Source organism: Argentina silus, assembly GCF_951799395.1.
Source record: "Argentina silus genome assembly, chromosome: 11".
NCBI classification, from domain to species: Eukaryota; Metazoa; Chordata; class Actinopteri; order Argentiniformes; family Argentinidae; genus Argentina; species Argentina silus.
The window spans coordinates 16819795-16839794 of record NC_139665.1 but is presented as its reverse complement, the minus strand read 5'-3'; the positions used below and the strand labels follow the sequence as shown (position 1 = coordinate 16839794).

General features: G+C 45.1%; 1 protein-coding gene across 4 annotated transcripts in view; it reads left to right on the top strand.

Annotated features, from left to right (window-relative positions):
* fam49al (family with sequence similarity 49 member A, like) overlaps positions 1-20000 on the top strand; it is a 30958-nt gene that overhangs the window by 6357 nt on the left and 4601 nt on the right. The window contains exons 2-8 of one of the 4 annotated variants that reach the window (XM_083681071.1): positions 6848-6938; positions 11191-11270; positions 12038-12117; positions 16128-16249; positions 17275-17380; positions 18933-19069; positions 19490-19567. In XM_083681071.1, coding sequence (XP_083537197.1) covers positions 12045-12117; positions 16128-16249; positions 17275-17380; positions 18933-19069; positions 19490-19567 — 516 coding nt within the window. In that variant the 5' untranslated portion in view covers positions 6848-6938; positions 11191-11270; positions 12038-12044. Of the gene's footprint in view, positions 1-6847; positions 6939-8542; positions 8824-11063; positions 11271-12037; positions 12118-16127; positions 16250-17274; positions 17381-18932; positions 19070-19489; positions 19568-20000 lie in introns of those variants that run through there. The other 3 variants (XM_083681070.1, XM_083681069.1, XM_083681072.1) reach the window with 3 other exon arrangements.

The window sequence follows — 20000 nt, the reverse complement described above, 5'->3', positions numbered from 1 at the left end:
GCTCACTGAGAAGGATCGTCGATTCTTACACATCATACTGAAACACAATACTCTTGTGATTTAGGCCTCAGAGGAGCAGATACTTGTATCAGACAGTAGGCTTTCACTGGCTTTTTCATCCCACATTGGTGGGGAAACGGTCTCCTCTCCTTTTCTCCTTTCTCTATTTCTTCTACTAATGTGAAATGACTGGACTTGTGGAAACAGATTCCCTGGGAACATCTGCCACTTTGTTGTCGCTTATCCAGAGTCTTTAGATCAGTGCTGTTGGAGAGAGGAGATGAATACACTGTGGACTATTGATATGCATCCCCTGGCCTTCCCTGGTTTCCTTTTCATCAGATTGGAATAACATTAGGAGGGAAGACAGTCCTTGATATATGTCTGTATGTTCTGTATTTCTGCAGGAACTCAAATACTTGTACTGTATGTCAGCCTTGTTTGAAGGGACTCTGTTTTGCAATCGGAGTGTTTGAGAGACTCTATTTGGCATGACACCACTGATGGGACTCTATTCGGCGTGACACCGCCAAGGGGACTCTATTTGCAGCAACACCACTGGTGGTCCTCTCATCTTATTTCTTCTCATCTCTATCTCAGAGCCTCAGCCTGTGTGTGTGTGTGTGTGTGTGTGTGTGTGTGTGTGTGTGTGTGTGTGTGTGTGTGTGTGTGTGTGTGTGTGTGTGTGCGTGTGTGTGTGTGTGCACGTCTACGGTATGCCAGCTCTGCCAGGGGCACACTATGAGGCTGGCAGCCAGGTCCCTGTTCAGTGTTTGATCAGTCAAACTGGCAAAAGTAGCATGGCATTTGCATGCATAAACACACACACACACACACACACACACTCTCTCTGGGTCATCTCATGGTAATGTATGTAGAGGAAGCTTTACTCATCCTTGTTATCATATCCAAGCCTTCTCTGCAACTGAGACTTAAGACATCATACATGCATACTGTGTATTGTAGTGCACTGCTTTAATCCATTGTCCTGTGGGGCTATAGAGGGTGGGGAAAAGGGTGCTATTTCAGATGCAGTGAGACTGTATTTTAGAGAGTCACATCAGTCAAGGACATGGACCCTCCTTGGTCTGTAGAGAATGGATGACCTCTGTTGAGTTAAATATAGATTCTGGATCATATGGAGGTCATAGATTAATTCTCTAGTAGCATGCAGTATGGTAGTTATGTGAAAGGAGAGAAATAAATTAAGAAAGGGGATAAAGAAAGAAGGACAGAGAGTTGAGTATTTCTATGAGATATGTATTTTGAATGTGCATAAATGCATGTGTTTGAGAGACAGACAGACAGACAGACAGACAGATATATAGATACAAACACACAGACAGACAGACAGACAGACATATAGATAGATACAGACACACAGATAGACTGATGGATGGAAGAACAGACAGAGTGTAGGAGAGTTGAAGGATAGTAGGTCATCATGGGACAGGGACACTCTAGGGGAGCAAGCTAGCCCATCCTCAGTGCCGCACGTATTACACACGCACGCACGCATGCACGCACGCACGCACGCACGCACGCACGCACAGACACCCTGACCCATATTAACCAGTATGTTCCCAGAACATCAGGGACAAAGAGAGCTGTCTGTTCAGACTCATGCATCATTTCTCTTTGTTTACTGATGTGGAGGGGGTCGGTCAGGGGGGAAGATGGCAGTGATACCCACAACACTGACACACATGGTGAGACACACACACAACACACATAGTCAGCGACCATGATACTGTAGCACAAAGCTCATTCTTATAGACCTCAATGTTGGCAAGCACATTATAACTCTTAGCTTTACCAAAATGGATACAAGGGTTTAAAAGAATACATATCTAGCGGTTGTTTTTACAGGAGCCAAATCTGTTATTCTAAAGCTGGGTTTTGAACATAGAAATGCAGCCCCTGAGCAAAACCATGGTATTCAAATGTTAATGTAGACATGAATAACCAAGGCATACGTTTATTTGTGGTGGATACAGAGAAGAGACAAAATAGGCATGCCTTACCTCACCAAATGTGCATATGTATATATATATATATATAAAAACATAGTTTTATACATATATATATATATATATATATATATATATATATATATATACTGTATATATACCTACATATTCATTCATTTTCACATATATTCACAAGATCCTCAACAAACCATGAATCTATTTTATGATAAATCAGCTCTCTCACAATGCCTAAGCTCTTCATTTTCCTTAGAAAACGGCAATGGAAAAATGTAATTCAGAATATTACACGGTGAGTTCAAGTGCAGCAGGAATATCCCAGACCCCACTCTCCCTCCTTTTGCTCTCTTTCCCTCTCTCCCTTTGTCAGCCCTGCAGCAGAGAAACACAATGCTCATTTGCAATCGTCTTTTCATGAGGCACCATCCTCTGGTCTCAGCCTATTCTCTGTGCGTGTGGAGAGTGAGAGAGGGGAAATGGAGTGGGGGAGGGGTGATGTTGGAGAATCATACCCCTCTCCTCCTCCCCCTCTCTCTCCCCCTCCCTCTACCATTTATTCCGCTTTCATCCTCACCTCACGACAAGGGCCGGCAAAATAGTGTGTGTGTGTGTGTGTGTGTGTGTGTGTGTGTGTGTGTGTCTGTGTGTTTTATCTGTGTGTGTGTGATGTTTGTGTGTGTGTGGTGTTTGTGTGTGTGTGTGTGTGTGTGTGTGTGTGTGTGTTTGTGTGTGTGTTTATGGGTGTATGTGTGTGTGTGTCTGCGTGTGTGTGTGTGGTGTTTGTGTGTGTGGTGTTTGTGTGTGTGTGTGTGTGTGTGTGTGTGTGTGTGTGTGTGTGTGTGTGTGTGTGTGTGTGTGTGTGTGTGTGTGGTGTGTGTGGTGTGTGTGTATGTGTGTATGTGTGTGCGCGTGCACGCCTTGGTGACAAATCAGCTGTAGCATTGCATTGGTGGTCAGTCTACGCTGATGGTTCAGCTAGCTCTGACACTGCCACCTCCAATCTATTCCTAAGACGAGGCCTGTGTCAATACACATCTTCTCTCTTCTCCTCCTCCTCCCTATCTCCGTTCCTCTCCTTCTCCTCTCCTCTTCTCAGACAAGCCAATAGCTCATGCTGCAATAACCAAGCACGCTAGCTAATGATGCAACATGAGAGTGCCCTCACCTCCGACACCACAGAGAGTATGAGGAGGGAGGGAGGGAGAAGAGGGAGGGAGAGGAGGGAGGGAGAGGAGGGAGGGGAACAGAGCAAACAAGGTTGAAAGGGTGTGAAGTCTGAGGGTGTTTGAATGAATGAAAGAGAGAAAGAGCGAGAATGAAAAGGGGTTGAGATAGAGGTGGAGATAGGAGTGTGTCTGGGGAGGTTAGGAGTGTGTGTGAGAAAGAGTCAAAGAGACTGAGAGAGACGGAGAGAGAGTGAGAGGGAGAGAGAGGGAGAGAGAGAGAGAGAGAGAGAGAAGGAGAAGTCTTGCTAAGTCACCAAAAATAACATGAACGGAATACCTCAGACAAAAAGAGGGATCCCTCACACACCACTCTTTTGTTCTGTGCTCATTTCTCTCCATCTCTCTCTCTCTCTCTCTCTGTGTGTTCTCTTTTTTTCTGTCCCTTTCTTAAAAGAAAAGACAGGATCCAACTATGTTCCTCAATTTCCAAAACTTCTCAACTTAAAGTTTTGAGCCTAATTGTCTGGAAGCTGTGCAAAGGGTCCAAGTACCCCTTACTTGGAGAGAGTCAGAGTATTGGTTCTAAGTAAAAACAAATAAAATGCTTATCAATGTGTTAGCCTAGAGGCTAATTGCATGTCATGCTGCTGTGGATAAACATTATTGATTGATGATGTGACTTATTAGTGAGGTGATTGTCATTGGCTACATCATATCTAAAGGCTTCAATGATACAGTACCTCAGTGCAGTGACCTATTGTCATAGAACTTCCACTACAGAGAGTGATCATATTTCATTCCCTGTCTCCTCTATTGAGTCTTGGCCCCTCCTGACCTCGTCATGTCCATGACCTTTTGCACTCGGCTGAAGAGGGATCAATAACAGACCAATCCATTTGTGAACAGAAACAAATATGAAAACAAAGGAGAAGGGACATGAAGCATACAGTATAATGGTTTATAGCCATAATTACAACCTCTTTGCTTATTACACCACTCATTGTATAGATTTATAGTCTTCAATGTCAAAGGCACTCTGATGATGAATGGAGGGGGGACCTGTCAGTGAAATCTATCCCAGAATGCACCTCTGCACAGAGGTTAATGTTGATGTATTTGTGATGTCAGGCAACTGTTGTTCACTGGTCAACATGGTGTAGTACTTAAGATGTACAGTGTACTGTTGTAACCATAGAGTATACACAAAGGATGGGCCAGTCTTGGTTCACTACTGGAGCAGTCATCTGGTAAATAATGACCAGAGACAGATATCAAGTAGGAAAATATGCTGGCATGTATTGAAACAGAAAAGAGAATGGTCAATCATAAACAATGTACAATGATACACCAGTCACTATAGAGAATGGTAATAACACACTAATAAGCATCAAATAATACTTAACCTGGTATTAATCTCTATTAGTGTACCCGTAATATATCTCTGACAGATGGAATATCAGTAACCCTCAATTACGAAATGTATTCACAGTAAGAGTCACAGTACCACAGTTCAAAACAAGAAAATCACAATGTACATCAATTCCCATTATCAGTCAAATCACAATGTAAACCATGTGAGTGGAATGGGTGTGAGTGAAAGTCCAACTACACCGTGAGGTAGTAGGTGATGTGATGAGAATCGTGCAAGGCTTTGTCCTACCACACCAGAAAGTGCAACAAACCAATAGAGTTCAGTGTCCTTCCAAGGAAAAACAAGAAGATCTTGGCATGTGAAATCTTCTATTAGATCTGTTATCTTGGGCAGCTCGCCATCCTTGGTTGGAACTTGAATAGATCCTTACAAAAAAACAGACGAAATGTGTCTTAATTGCCATGTTTACGCATCTGACAACCACAAAATGGCGGCGTGAGACACACGCGAGCTCAGCCATAAATAAAATTGTGACATAAAAAGAATGCTCATGGGTAATAGCCCATTATCTAAAAGCTCACAAGAGTAAAGTACTGTCAAGAGGAAAGTTCTTGTCTATATTTATGTCTCTGGCAGACAAACACACCCCCTTTAGCGCGTTAGAACTAATTCTTGGTATTCCACAGAACTTTCGGATCTCCTTTTGATGAGAAACCACGCCTGGGCCAGAGCTAGAAAAACTGACACAGTGGCCGATTGGCAGCTTTTCAGAAACTGAGAAATAGCTGCACTACCCCAATTAAGAAAGCTAAATCAAGCAACTTTCTAAATGCTATCGCGGATTATGCTGGTGATCCTATTACATCTAGAAAAGGAGCTAATGCTCTGAAGCACGGAAATTCCCCTTCCTCCCTACCTAAGCAAGTTTTGTCAGACTCTGGCCTCATTACTGAAAATAATTAGATAAGTGATGCTTTTAATCAGCATTTTATCACGGCAGGTTTTTTTGTTTGAGAGAAACGGTGGTTTGGCTGACCCTGGTCAGACGGTTGACAGGGCTTCCATCTCACAGGTTATTCATAGGCTCGATGGGAGATCAGTCAACAACTATCAAATATTTGTTTTCATGTCAACAATATTTTTGTACTTGTGATGTACTATATGCCCTGTATGTCATTGACATACATTTTTAATCTGACTATTATCTCAGGGTACTATTCTCAAGGTTTGGAAGGCAGCCCATGTGCTCCCTCTCCATAAAGGTGGTGACCCCTTCAACCTAGATAACTTTTGCCCAATATCCAAGCTATCTTGCCTTTCTAAAGTATTAAAGTCCTTGTTTGTAATTTTGAAATTCGAACAATGCTAAAATGTAAAACTGAATATTCATTAGAGTGTTTGACTGAAAACTTCAAATTGCCAGGTATACCATGTGACACACAATCATTTTCACCCCTCGGTCGGGGGACATTAAGACTTTTCTTGAATCAAACAATGCTGTAGAACTCACTGACGGCTCGTGGAGGATTCCCACAAAGATAAAAGGGGGATAAATAAAATATTTTGAATTTAATTGAATTGTTGCTTCACAATACTGAAGTCTGTCTGTCAGTCTGTCGTCTGAGGACTGGAGGTACAGAGATGGAGTCAGTTGAGGTTAGCGTTGTCGCTAGGCTAATCAATAGCTCTGAACATTCTCTGCCTCTTCGTTGCCATGAGGGGGAGAGAGTTTCCTTGGCAACCATTTCTCAAAGCCTTTCTCTCTCATTCTCTTCCTCTTTGGAATGATGCAACTAAGACACGGGCAGTGTCAATAGTTACACTAGACATTGGGTTCCAGGGTTTAGTGTGGGGTTTTGAGCCCGTTACGATAAGCTTACATAGATATGATCGGGCACAGGTTCATTTCATTATGACAGTATATTAGAGAGGAGGATTACCAGAATTACCATGTTTTAATCCCATTTTTTCTCCCATCGTTCCGTTCCCAATGCCTTGACATTTCAACTGCCATTCTGTTCTTCCCTGCATAATAATATAATATATGCCATTTAGCTGACGCTTTTATCCAAAGCGAATTACATTGTAAAATTATATCTTCAATGTACATCTTCATCTGTCTGAATCGAACCCCTAACCTAAGCATTGTTAGCACCATGCTCTACCAACTGAACCACAGTTCCCTCTGTCCTTGCTGATTCCCATGGAAGAGACCAACTATATTGACCAACTATCTCTCTCTCTCTCTCTCTCTCTCTCTCTCTCTCTCTCTCTCTCTCTCTCTCTCTCTCTCTCTCTCTCTCTCTCTCTCTCTCTCTCAGGTGGTGGGTGCTGATGCTGTAGTCTGTGTAGAGAGCTGAGAAGCCCTGGTTGATGCAGTGAAGTGCTCTATAAGGACAAACACAAGCAAAGGTAGGAACGGGAAAAAAAGAGAAAATAAGAAACAGAGAGGATAATAGGATAATATACAATATATACAGTACTGTTCTACCACAGCTGTGAGACCATGAGACCATGGCTAAATACCATACGGGCAAGTCCCTGATAGAAAGAGATCAATAGGGAAGGGATGGAGAGAGGGAGGTGGTGTGGCGAGATGGTTGAAGGAGAGGAACAGAGATGGGTGTGGGAGAAAATAGAGAGAGAAAGGAGGGGAGGAGAGAGAGAGAATGCAGTGGCAGCATACTATACAGTAGCTGCTGAATGGGTTAGATTCACAGGCCACTGCATCCTCAGAGAGAGAGAGAGAGAGAGAGAGAGAGAGAGAGAAAAAGAAAGAGAGAGAGAGAGAGAAAGAGAAGGGGTTGAAAGAAGAGATAGAGTTACACTTGTCGATCTTCTTCACATGAGCATTTTTCTAAGTGACTGCACTTGACTGTTTTAACCCTATAACACCACTGGACGTGCTTCTAATGCCAGGCTAATGCTAGGCTAATGCTAAGAACATTGTGACATTGTGATCAAATAGTAATGATGTTTGCAGAGAACAGTTCCTCTTTTTGGACTTCTCTGTTCTCTTATTATAGTAATCAGGAGTGGAGGGTTGAGAGGCCATATGGCTCAGAGGGTAGACACATTGTAGACGATGAGAATGTTGAGAGGGGCTCTGTGCTTGTTGTGGGGCTAGGGTTGGGGTTGGGGTTAGGCTTTCTGTAGAAACCCTACAGATGACTACAGATGAGTGCTTAGACTACAGATGAGTGCTGTATAGGGATGGTTATGTAAGGTTATGCTCCAGTTTCACATCCAATGACTCTTATAGGGTTGTGACATATGCGTGTGTGTGTGTGTGTGTGTGTGTGTGTGTGTGTGTGTGTGTGTGTGTGTGGGTAGGTTGTTCTACTTCTACAGTACCTACCTTTTTGTTCACAGCATAGGGACACAATTAGAGCTACACAACATGACCAAGCCCTGGTCTAAGTTGGAGAGGCAGCTTTGGGTACTGTAGAAAAGAGAAGTGAGGAGAAGAGAGGACCACTGGGGTGATTTTTGAGGACGTCATCAGCCGGAGAGGACAGGAAGTCACAGAGAGAGAGAGGAAGAGAGAGAGTAGAGAGAGAGAGAGAGAGAGAGAGAAGTGAGAGGGAGTGAAGAGAGCGATTAGGGGAGAGAGACAGAGAGAGTAAGGGTGAACTAGAAAGGGGGCCAGTAGAAGATATATATATATATAAAAACTATATATATATATATATATATATATATATATATATATATATATATATATAGAGAGAGAGAGAGAGAGAGAGAGAGAGAGAGAGAAATACAGAGAGAGAGATGTCAGTAGATGCAGTTGGTTCATTGTGGCTTAACACCTTACTCCCCCTTCTCCCCTCCGTCCCCCCACCTCCCCCTTCAAATACAACACTGCACCAGAGAGACAAAACACATCTAGTGAGCAAGCAGAGAGAAAATAAAACAGAAAGAAAGAACAAAAAAAACATGTCTTTTAATAGACGGCAGGAAAAGAGAAGTGTGGCAGGGAGAGAGCGTAGAGGTGGGGTGTTGCAGCTACACCACTGTGTTCAGTCAGAGTCAGTGTCTCTAAGGGAGGGACAGAGACACATAACACGCTCTGCCCTGGGACTCCAGTTAGAACGCTTAACTGGGACAAACTGGGATTACCACCACCAAGCCGAGTCAACATACAACACAGGAGAGAGACAGAGACAGAGAGAGAGAGAGAGAGAGAGAGAGGGAAGGGGGAGAGGAAGAGGAGTGGAAGGAGTGAGAAGACACATAGACAGGGCGAAGGAGGAAAGGAGGAGGAAAGAGAGTGACTTGTGACTGGTCTGTGACGGTAAGAAGGTTTGGTATACAGTATGCTAGGGGAGCAGGGTTAACACTGATCCAATGTCAATTTTGTGTTTTCCCAGCAATAGTTATAATACGGATTTGAGTTGGGCAAGCTGATCCTAGATCTGTGTTTAAGGGCAACTTCTACCCAAAGCTTTTTAGCTTGTTATTGATAGTTTTCTATAAAAGAAAAAGCACCTCTGTCGACCCTTGTTGTTAGTGTGTGTGTGCGTGTGCGTGTGTGTGTGCGTGTGTGTGTGTGTGTGTGTGTGCGTGTGTGTGTGTGTGTGTGTGTGTGTGTGTGTGTGTGTGTGTGTGTGTGTGTGTGTGCTCAATGGCTGCTCACTGGCTGTTTTTCACATCCTCTGTTGGGAGGGAGAGATCACTAGGCCGACGGTTTCCTGGCAACTGCCGGTGGAGCAGTGCTCTCTGTTTGGACCACATGCAGCTCCAGCCCTGTGTGCGTGCGTGTGTGTGTGTGTGTGTGTGTGTGTGTGTGTGTGTGTGTGTGTGTGTGTGTGTGTGTGTGTGTGTGTGTGTGTGTGTGTGTGTGTGTGTGTGTGTGTGTGTGTGTGTGTGTGTGTGTGTGTGTGTGTGTGTTTTTACTACATGTTTGTCGGTGCATGTGTATCTCTCCATGTGTTAAGCACTCCAAGATCTGAGAGGATGGCCTATGCTAATAGCAAATTCCAAGGGCATAAATTCTGCAGTTATACTGGCAATATTTGCTTTGAATATTGTGTTATTGGGTTTCAGGTTATATATTGGAACATTTGGGTAAGTCATGAGATGTGCATTAGTTAAAGTTACTTACTCTTCATGGTAGCCATATTGGACTTTTAGTTGCTTTCTCCCTCACTTTATTATGTATACTCTATTATTACATATAGTATACACTGTATAAGAATCACAGCAGGACATTATCTTTGGAATCACCTTGGCAACCCTGGAATTATGAATTTGATTCCGGGCTTGACAGGGTGAAGCATCTGTGGGCCTATCACAGAACAGGTGGTCTAGAGCCCTCAGCACCACTAAGAGGGAGGGCAGGGTCCATTTTATACATACTGTAGTCTAATGCTATGGCAGTGACTCAGCACCCAGCTCTCTCTCTCTCTCTCTCTCTCTCTCTCTCTCTCTCTCTCTCTCTCTCTCTCTCTCTCTCTCTCTCTCTCTCTCTCTCTCTCCCCGTGCTGCATTGCAACACCCATTCTGCTGAGTAACAGTGAAAAGGACGAGGCTTGTGTGCAGGATGGTGACATCTCGTAAACATGGTAATGCTCGGCATAAATCGCCCTCAGAGGGAAATGGATAGGGCTGCACTCTGCTAGCGTGGCATCTCGATGAAGAGGATACCGCAACGAAAGTGAAACTGAGCTGTGCCTGCATTTCTTTCCAGAAATGCTGTCCCCGCCCCCTTTTCTTCCTCGGTCATGTTTCTCTGTGAACCAGCTCTTCTGAGACAAGGGAAGGAGGCGAGGATAGATAGTGGAGACTAGAGGTCATGGAAATAGTGACAATGCTGTCTTGGTGGCCCTGGGCTAGGATATAAAGAATACACCCCCCCCCTCTACCCCTCTCCACCCAACCCTTCTCCATCCTTTCCCCCCTCTCCCTCCTGACCCTCCATCCCTGAATTCAATAGCCATTTGAAACCAAAGATCATAGACATGGCCTGGCTTAAATTGCAGCGTTGACCGCGACAAGAAAATTGCTAGTTCGCTCATTTCCCTCTCATATATTAGCAAAATAAAAAGTCAGCTTGTCTGTCTGTTCACCTGCTATAATTGGCCTAGCATAAAACAACCCCTGTATGAATCCCACAAATGTCCCTCATCAGTTGAGGTTTGTTGATTCACAACAACAAGGCCTTTTACCCCAGAGAGCCTTGTCCACCAAGAGTCTCCTACTGTCAGAAAGCTCCCATACATAAGGAGCATAAAGAGTGAATATCGTCACATAGAACCAAGCTTTTATCAGACAACCACCCCCTTGTGAATGGACTCAAGCTGCCACTAGACTTCTGAAAACTGAGCTAAGCAGTTTTTCGAAAACTTGATTAAAATGTGCACGTAGCGTACTGTAGATTCAATGCAAACTGAGAACCTCCAGCGGATTTACCACAGAATGTGCAACGAATCAGTTATTGATCTGTAACACAGCTTTGGACGTGGTGATAGCATTCATAAGGAGGGAAAAAATAGAGAAGGGGAGGGGAGGGCGGGGGGGGACGAGAGGAAAAGACAGGACAGGACCAGATGGAAGAATAGTAGAGGAGAAGAGGAGAAAGAAAGAAAGAGAGAAAGAAAGAAAGAAAGAGAGAGATGTCGTCTTCCATATACTGTATGTGTCTGTTGTTTCCCCTGTCTAGGTTGCCAGCCATGGGGAACCTCATTAAGGTCCTTGGCAAGGATTTAGAGAACTGTCCACATTTTTTCCTGGACTTTGAAAGTAAGTGATCACTGGGGTGTGTGTATGTGTTTGTGTGTGTGTACACACGTGTGTGTGTGTGTGTGTGTGTGTGTGTATACATGTGTGATGCATGGTGCTGGTCGGGGGGAGGTGGAGGAGGAGGAGGGGTCTTTGCAGGGGTTGTTGCTGCGGGTGGGTGGGTGTGTGTTCGTGGTGTGATGGAGTATTGTTGTGGGTGTGGTTTGTCATGTTCAGACACTCTCTACTCCCACTCTCAGCCTTGAGGCTCTAGAGCCACCATTAAAACCTCATCAACCTCTTAAGTGAAGGATCCTCTGACAGCCTTTAGTGATAAATACAGGATACAAGATGGCTGCCAGTATTGCCACTGCCTGCATTTCAAATCACAACCTATACCCGATGTAGTGCACTTCTTTATACCAGAGGCTTATGTGACTCAGGTCTTTATAAAGGCACTATTTGGAGACAATGGCATCATTTTAGAGAGCCAAAGGAGAGAGTGAGAGAGAGAGAGGAAGAGAGAGTGAGAGTGGGGAGAGAGAGAGTTTGTGTGTCCACGTTGCCATGCCAACATCACCCAGACAACATACCTCGACTACACCATCAACGATTCCATCACGTCCGACCCCCCCCTATCAACGCCCTCAGCCCTCACACATCCTCTCACACACACCACACACACATACCACACATACACACACAAACACACACACACACACACACACACACACGTCCCCCACACACACCCTCATCACCCACCCACTTCTCCCCTCTCTCTATTCCAGGGGGCTGATGGGAAACCTCCTGAAAGTGCTGGCTTGCGCTGAACTTGAGCATGGCCCAATAGTTTTCCTTGACTTTGAACGTGAGACCATCCGCTTCTTATTATTTTGAGTTACTCTCTCCGTTTCTCCTTTTGCTTTCAGTTCTTCCATTCTGTCATTCTAGGTTGTCATAGTGACCCACTCATCTCCGTGTCTCTCCCTCCTTAGCTCTTCCTCATCCCTTCTTCCTTTGTTCTTTGTTTTCTGCTCGAGGGACTGGCATTTGAACGTCAGTCAGAGCGTTTATACTGTTTGTACTGTACTGTACATCCAGCAACATTTAAACACACACACACACACACACACACACACACACACACACACACACACACACAGAAGATGTGTTCTCTAAGACCACTTTGACTGAAAAATCCAACAACACATAAAGTATCAATCTGGATTCATGGTCATATTGGAACAATTGCTCCCTCATGTACAGTACCAGTCAAAAGTTTGGACACACCTTCTCATTCAATGGTTTTTCTTTATTTTTTATTATTTTCTACAATGTAGATTAATATTGAAGACATCAAAACTATGAAGGAACACATATGGAATTATGTAGTGAACAAAAAAGTGTTAAACAAACCAGAATATGGTTTATATTTTAGATTCTTCACAGTAGCCACCTTTTGCTTTTGAACACTCTTGGCAAGTTTGTGTCCAAACTTTTGACTGGTACTGTATATACAGGACTGGACTGAAGCAAACAATAAGCTGGAAAATGGCTATTACTAGATTTCCTAGGTAATGAGTCTTCAGATTGGAATGATTTAGCCTGTTAACATGGATAGAGGAACTGCTACTAAACTTGGTCACACGAAATAAAATAAAAAAACAGGAAATAGTGATCTAGCCAGTCTTGAGAATGCCCCTCCCTTCCTGCTTTGACCTGTTGCTTTGGGATGAAGATGTCTTACAGCCAAAGGCAAGCATCATCCCTCTGTCTTCTCATCTTCTGTGTGTGTGTGTGTGTGTGTGTGTGTGTGTGCGTGCGTGCGTGCATGCGTGCGTGTGTGTGTGTGTGTGTGTGTGTGCCTGCATGCGTATGTAGGCAATGAGGGTCGGTCACCATTACCCCTAAAAGATGGCCATCTCCATCCTTGCCTCCTTCATTTCACTCTGCCCTTTAAATGTTAACCTTTAACCTTTAACTCTCTTTTCCTCCCTGCATATTCCTGAAGTTCCCCCTCTTTTAACAGCTTGGTTCTTCCTATCTTGTTGACTGTATGTAATAGATCCTATGGATGTGGGTGAGCCTACAGCAAATGAGAGAGGGTGAGGAGGGGGGCTGTCCTAAAGTCATTCAATCATCGGTTAGGTCTGACCTTCATAACCCATGTATGACCTGTATGATCATCTTGCTATGGTACTACAGGCTGTACTGAAGATGATGAAGTTGACGACTCAAATCAAAGCGTACCTTAGTCAGCTACTTCAAAGTGAGCTTATCTTGTGCTCAGCAGCTCTGGACAGCCCCACCCCCCCCCCCCCCCCCCCCCCGGGCATCCCCGCCCTCTCTTGGCAACCTCGCCCCCCCAATGGACAGCCCCTCCCCCCTCCGCCACCAGCTCTGAGCTCTCCTGTTCCTCTGAGAGGCAACAGTCACCTCTGTCACACAGTAGGAAGCCTGGGCCTTGCCTCCTCAACCAACACCAACCAACAGAGGCCGACACCTAAGAATCCACTTCATTACTAATATGAATGCTAAGGGTTAGGGTCACCCTTAGGGTCATAGGGTCATACCATAAACCAAGGTGAAGGTTCAACTCCATCACCAAAAGGCTAAGGCTATTTCCATGACATAAAGAAAAAAACATCCTTCACTTCCAATGCAACTTACTCTTCGCCACAGATATGACTCAAAACTGTCATCTAAATCAATATTAAAACCTAAGCCATGACCTGGAACTGACCCCCACCGCCTAGGGAAAAGGTACACCTCTGGGTAAACTCTGGTTCATCATCAGAAATCACTATTGCTGTGATGGTGGTAATGGTGCCAGATGTAGTGCTAATAGTGACAGGTGTGTGCGGGGGAACATAACTGCATATTATCATTTATCGAGGTGGAAATATTGCCTAAGGATATAAAAACAGACAATATGACACATGGAGCCTCATTTAGTGTGTGACAGTTGAACAGTTAGTGTGTGAAGAGAGCCTAACTGAATACACTCCAACACAACTGAACACAGATGCTATTTACCTGAGTCACAGGCTCTTATGGGAGCATAGGTATCCCCCCCCACACACAGTACACACACACACACACACACACACACACACACACACACACACACACAGTGTCTGAGAGAGAGAGAGAGAGAGAGAGAGAAAGAGAGCCTGGAGGTTGTCCCTCTTGCTTGTTCGTTCACCTGATCTCACTACAGTCATGGGCAACAAATCTCTCTTGCGCATATTTGTATGAAGAGAGATGGATAAGGCCATAACAGTTAATTGACAGGGTAATTATGCCTATCAAGTCCACCGCACACACGCACAATACAACATCTGATGTCCGTACCGTACATTTGTTGCTGCACTGTAAATCAGACAGTGACACTTTCACCCGGGTTAACATGTTAACACACACAGATAGATGGATTTATACACTCTGGGGAGATGTTACCCGAAGGCAGAGTTCTAGGATCAGATTTCCCTCCCCGTCTAAATCTTAACCATAAAGGGCTGGGGAAGTTGGGGAGAGAGAGGTGGGGGTGGGCGGGGAGGGACTGGACCAGTGTCTAGAAGCAACTGCACAGATTTCGGCAGAGGCGGCATATTGCTGGGAAACTACACCAGTGTCCCATCGGGAGTTCAAATACACTACAATCCCCACAATGCTTGCTTGCCTCATTACTAATGCATTTGGGTTGGGATGAATCCCTCAAATTAAATGTGGGCCACTCAAACAGACCTGCGTGCACACACACACACACACACACACACACACACACACACACACACACACACACACACACACACACACACACACACACACACACACACACACACACACACACACACACACACACACATAGGATCAGCCTGGAGCGAGACATTGCTGAAGGCATATTCTGGGATGAAAATGCTCCAGTGCGTAAGCAGATTTCCTCCCCTAGCTCACTGCCTTCTCCCTCGCCGAGCGCAATATATCTCTCCTGGCAACATCTCTCTCCTCCTCTCACTTTCATCCTCTCCCTTTTTCAGTATACACTTTAAAACCACAACGGACATGCAAACACGCACAAACCAACAACAGGAGTAACTTGAAATGATGAAAAACCTAAACACAACCACAGCAAAAAAGCGGATTTCCGGCACATCCTCCTCATCATCATCATCATCATCATTGATACCAAACTGATCGAATTCCCGAAGCTTCCAAAACCTGAAACTCACTCATATTTGGGTTAATATGGCTGACATCCTGGACCATACAGTACAACCAAGTTGTGGGGCCTGTCCCTGATACCAGACCTTCTCTGTGTGACAGAACTGCCTTGTAGCTTCCTCTACCATTCAATGGGATCAACTAATCTATGAACCTAATCTATGAGAGGCAGCTCCTGACTTGAGATGTGCACGGGTTGTAGCCTATTTTAGATGGAAAAGTCTGTTGATTTGTGATGATGACGGTGGTCATTTGACAGTCACAATACATTCATACAGTCACAGTGGTAACACCACACTTTGGACGTCAGTCAAACGGTATGACAAACAAGAGCAAAGACCTCTAGACCTAAAGTCATATCTCAAGTCAGGAAACGGCTGTACACTATGTAATGATTGTGTTGTATAGGTCTTGCCCTCACTCTCCTCTCTCCATCCTCCTCCTCCCTCACTCACTCGCTGAACCCCCTCCCCTCCCTTGCACTCTCTCGCTCTCCCTCTCTCTCCTACTCTCTATTTCCCCTACTCTCCTCTTTCTCATCTCTCTCTCTCTTCTTTTCTCTCCTCTCTACCTCATCCTTTCTCTTCCTCTCTATCCTTCCCCAATCACCCCCCTCCCCAAACTCCATTTCCCATGCTCCCTCTCTCTAAACAGACGCCCAGCCCACAGAGGCAGAGACAGCGGTATGGAACCAGGTCAGCGCTGTACTGGAAGAGGCTCATGGGATACTGGCCGAACTGCAGTCGTATAATGGGGCGGGGCAGGAGATACGAGAAGTGAGGACGCACGCACGCACGCACACGACTTCAGTTTGCTGCAAGCAGTCTATAAAAAGCATCAATCAACAGTAAACATAACGCTCATTGCAAAGAAACACAGCAACGAATAGAGCTAATTTTGTCAGTTAACTTACAGTTCTACCATACGCTAACAACTATTTATATGGGACCAACAATAACCTCCCTGAGAGACACACACATTAAACAAATAGGTTGTGGTCATCCATTCTTAGATTCAGAATGTTACACAAAGTTTACTTTGAATGTCATTCCATCGTTTATAGTGTGATACTAGTCTAGTCATTCACCATGCAGCCATGTGTGTCTCTCCATTAGTGGAGAAGCCTAGCACACAAGGTTAGTGTTATTTAAATGTTGAGGAAGCCTAGCACACAAGGTTAGTGTTATTTAAATGTTGGAGAAGCCTAGCACACAAGGTTAGTGTTATTTAAATGTTGGAGAAGCCTAGCACACAAAGTGAGTGCTGTTCAAACGTTAGTTTCACTGTCGATCAAACGTTAGTTTCAGTGTTGATCAAACGTTAGTTTCTAGTGTTGATCAAACGTTGGCTGACTTCCTTCATGGTAGCTGTCATTGATCTTCTCCGGTAAGGGGTTGGTGACAGGTTACTGGTTGACTCAGCTGTGTACTCCCCCCTCTCAGATCACAGACATCAAAGCAGCCAGTCAGGCATTAAACACAGAGTAAACAGCTACCATTAGCCATGCTAATACCAGCACTGTACTGGGAACCACTGCCTCAATTCCCACCCCAGTAAGAACGATCGTTGGGTTTAACATGGCTGTTAGCTTTGATCTGGGATTCTCTCTGGCTGTGATCCTCTTCTCATCTTCTTCCCTTTAACGGTCTCTGATGTTGTTGTTGGTTACACTAACATGGTTGACAACTGCCCGGTTGTTTCATCAGTGGTCTTAAAGGGAAGGTAGCCTGGAGGGTTTTTGAGAACATTGAGATGTAATGTATGTTTTCCCCCCCCCCCCGTTTATCTTCTTCTGCTCTAGGCCATTCAGAACCCAGGTGACCTGCAGCTGCAGGAAAAGGCTTGGAATGCAGTCTGCCCCCTGGTGGCCAAACTGAAGCGCTTCTACGAGTTCTCCCTCAGACTGGGTGAGTCTGAACAGTCAGACGCCATGTTAATGCATCTGACACCTTTCTGCAAGGGAGGTAAGGGGAGAACAGAGGAGAGGAGAGATGAAAGGGGAGAGGAGAGGAGAGGAGAGGAGAGGAGAGGAGAGGAGAGGAGAGGAGAGGAGAGGAGAGGAGAGGAGAAGGAGTCTACTGTATCTCACTGCACCAGGCTTCATATAGCACGTGTCATGACAATACCAATTTAATTTCACACACACAATGTGAGTCAGGCAGCCTTCTCCTCTCAGGCCGCACCACCTTAGGCCACACATACACCCACCCACCCACTCACCCACCCACCCACCCACTCACCCACACACACACACACACACACACACACAGCTCTTTCCTCCTCCCAGCAACCTCTGCAGCAGCCTGACCAAGCAGGCAGGCAGTGGTTGCTACAGCAACAGCGGAACATGGCCGTTGAGCACAGAGAGAGAGAGAGAGAGAGGAAGTCAGAGGAGTCTGTACTGTAGTCAGCGCCTCAGCTCTGGGGACAAGTCTCCCTCCAGCACAGATCTGAGATCAGCTCCCTCTCCCCCCAAACCTGAACTTTAACAGCATGCAAAACACAAAACTGACCTTAGAGCAGAAGCTAGGCCGTGGTGATATCAGATTGCATAAATAGCACCTTAAAACTCTTACACACACCCACTCTTAGTTCACACTTAACACACATACGCACACACACACACAACACTTCAACTTCCTCCTCTGGTAGAGAAAAGGATCTGAGTCAGGAAAAGAACCACAAGAGGCCCACACAATGATGACTACAGAGGAAACTGTCCTCATCCTCAACAAACTCTTCACATCCTCACCTCCCAGATCTATTTGCATGAAAACACAGACACATGCACACTGAGAGACCATGTGATAAAAAAACAAAAAAACAAAACAATTTGAATCAGCCACTCCGAACAAAACATCCAAATACAGCCAGCAATGCAGTGCCCCCACCGGGAACGCTTCTTTCAGAACACAAATATCAGTTCTACCCAGTCTAGTTCCATGCTACGCTAGCTAAGGGGCGAGCAGCAGGAGGGAAGAGCGAAGAGTGGGGTTTGGGCTCGGGCCTTTTCAGATGAAACGCATCGGTGCTGTATTTATAGAAAGGGGCTGCTGCATTTTTAATGGCAGGGAAGGGATGTGTCCTCTGGGGATATGCTAGCTAAGCTAAAGCGATACTATCGTAAGTACAGCTTCTGTGGTCAGGGTTCAATAGCATGTGTATGGGCACCAAGGTAAGGGAAAGTAGTGGATAGGATGAGGGTGCCTCCATAGGGGACCAGTCATATCTGTAACACACACCGTCTATGAATACTATGAATATATGTATTTATGGCCCTTTAGATTGTATAAAGGCAGCTACAAGGAGACAAGGTAATATCAGTGCTTAGCCCATGTCAGGTGAATGCAGGTTTCATAGTGTGCAGATGAACTTTGGAGTGTGGATCAGGGTCTGTTACAAGGCTGTTATACATGAACGGATGGTTGTGTACTAACAGATGTGTGTGTGTGTCTGCAGAGAATGCCCTGCGCAGCCTGTTGGAGGCGCTGACGAGCCCTCCCTACGCGCCCATGCAGCACCTGGAGAGAGAGCAGGCTCTGGCCAAGCAGTTTGCTGAGATACTGCACTTCACACTCAGCTTCGATGAACTCAAGGTGAGGAGGAGGAGGAGGAGGAGGAGGAGGAGGAGGAGGAGGAGGAGGAGGAGAAGAGGGGTGGGGGTAGGAGGGGAGAATGGGTGCTACTCTTGAAATAGACTGAGAATGCACCATTATGGTTCTTAAGGGCTATAACGACTTCTAGACTTGGTCTTTGCTGTGACTGAAGCTGACTGATGGACACCACTGCAGCACTCAAGGGCTAGTTTTGCCACTGTTGAAATGGACTTTAAAGTGATTTAAAGTGAAACATTTGGCTTAGCTACTTCTCAGCATTGGATGTATTTTTCTTGTCTTGCACATACTAACCTGATCCCATGCATGCATTTAACACCTCCTCTAATATCTCCTCTCTCTCTTTCTCTCTCTCTCTCTGTCTCTCTCTCTCTCTCTCTCTCTCTCTCTCTCTCTCTGTAGATGACAAATCCAGCGATTCAGAATGACTTTAGCTACTACAGGAGGACCATCAGTAGGAACCGGCTGAACAACCAGCAGGTATGTCAGGCAGGTCTAAGTAACATTGGTGCCGTGACCTGGATCACATTGCTTATCTTATCTGTCAGTGACCGGGGTTGTTGTTAATGGGTTGTAAAAACGCTATTTGACGACATAAAGTTACAACCTTGCAGCTCGGTAGATGCCACAGAAACTCCAACATACGGCAATTGTGCATTTTCAGCATTGCAGACAGTAAAAACATCTAACGATGGCATATTAGATAAGATTAGAGACTTCAGTGCCAGGCAATAAAGCCCCCCCTCCCCGGCTATGCTGGCTACAGTATGTGTCCTAAAAAGGTTTGGGTTGAAACATGTCACAAAATAAACTTGTGAATGATCTTAATCATTAATGAGCGAAAGTGTATTTTATTCCCAACACCACAAAGAGAGTCAGTTAATATTTGATCTGCTCTCAAAGATACACCAAT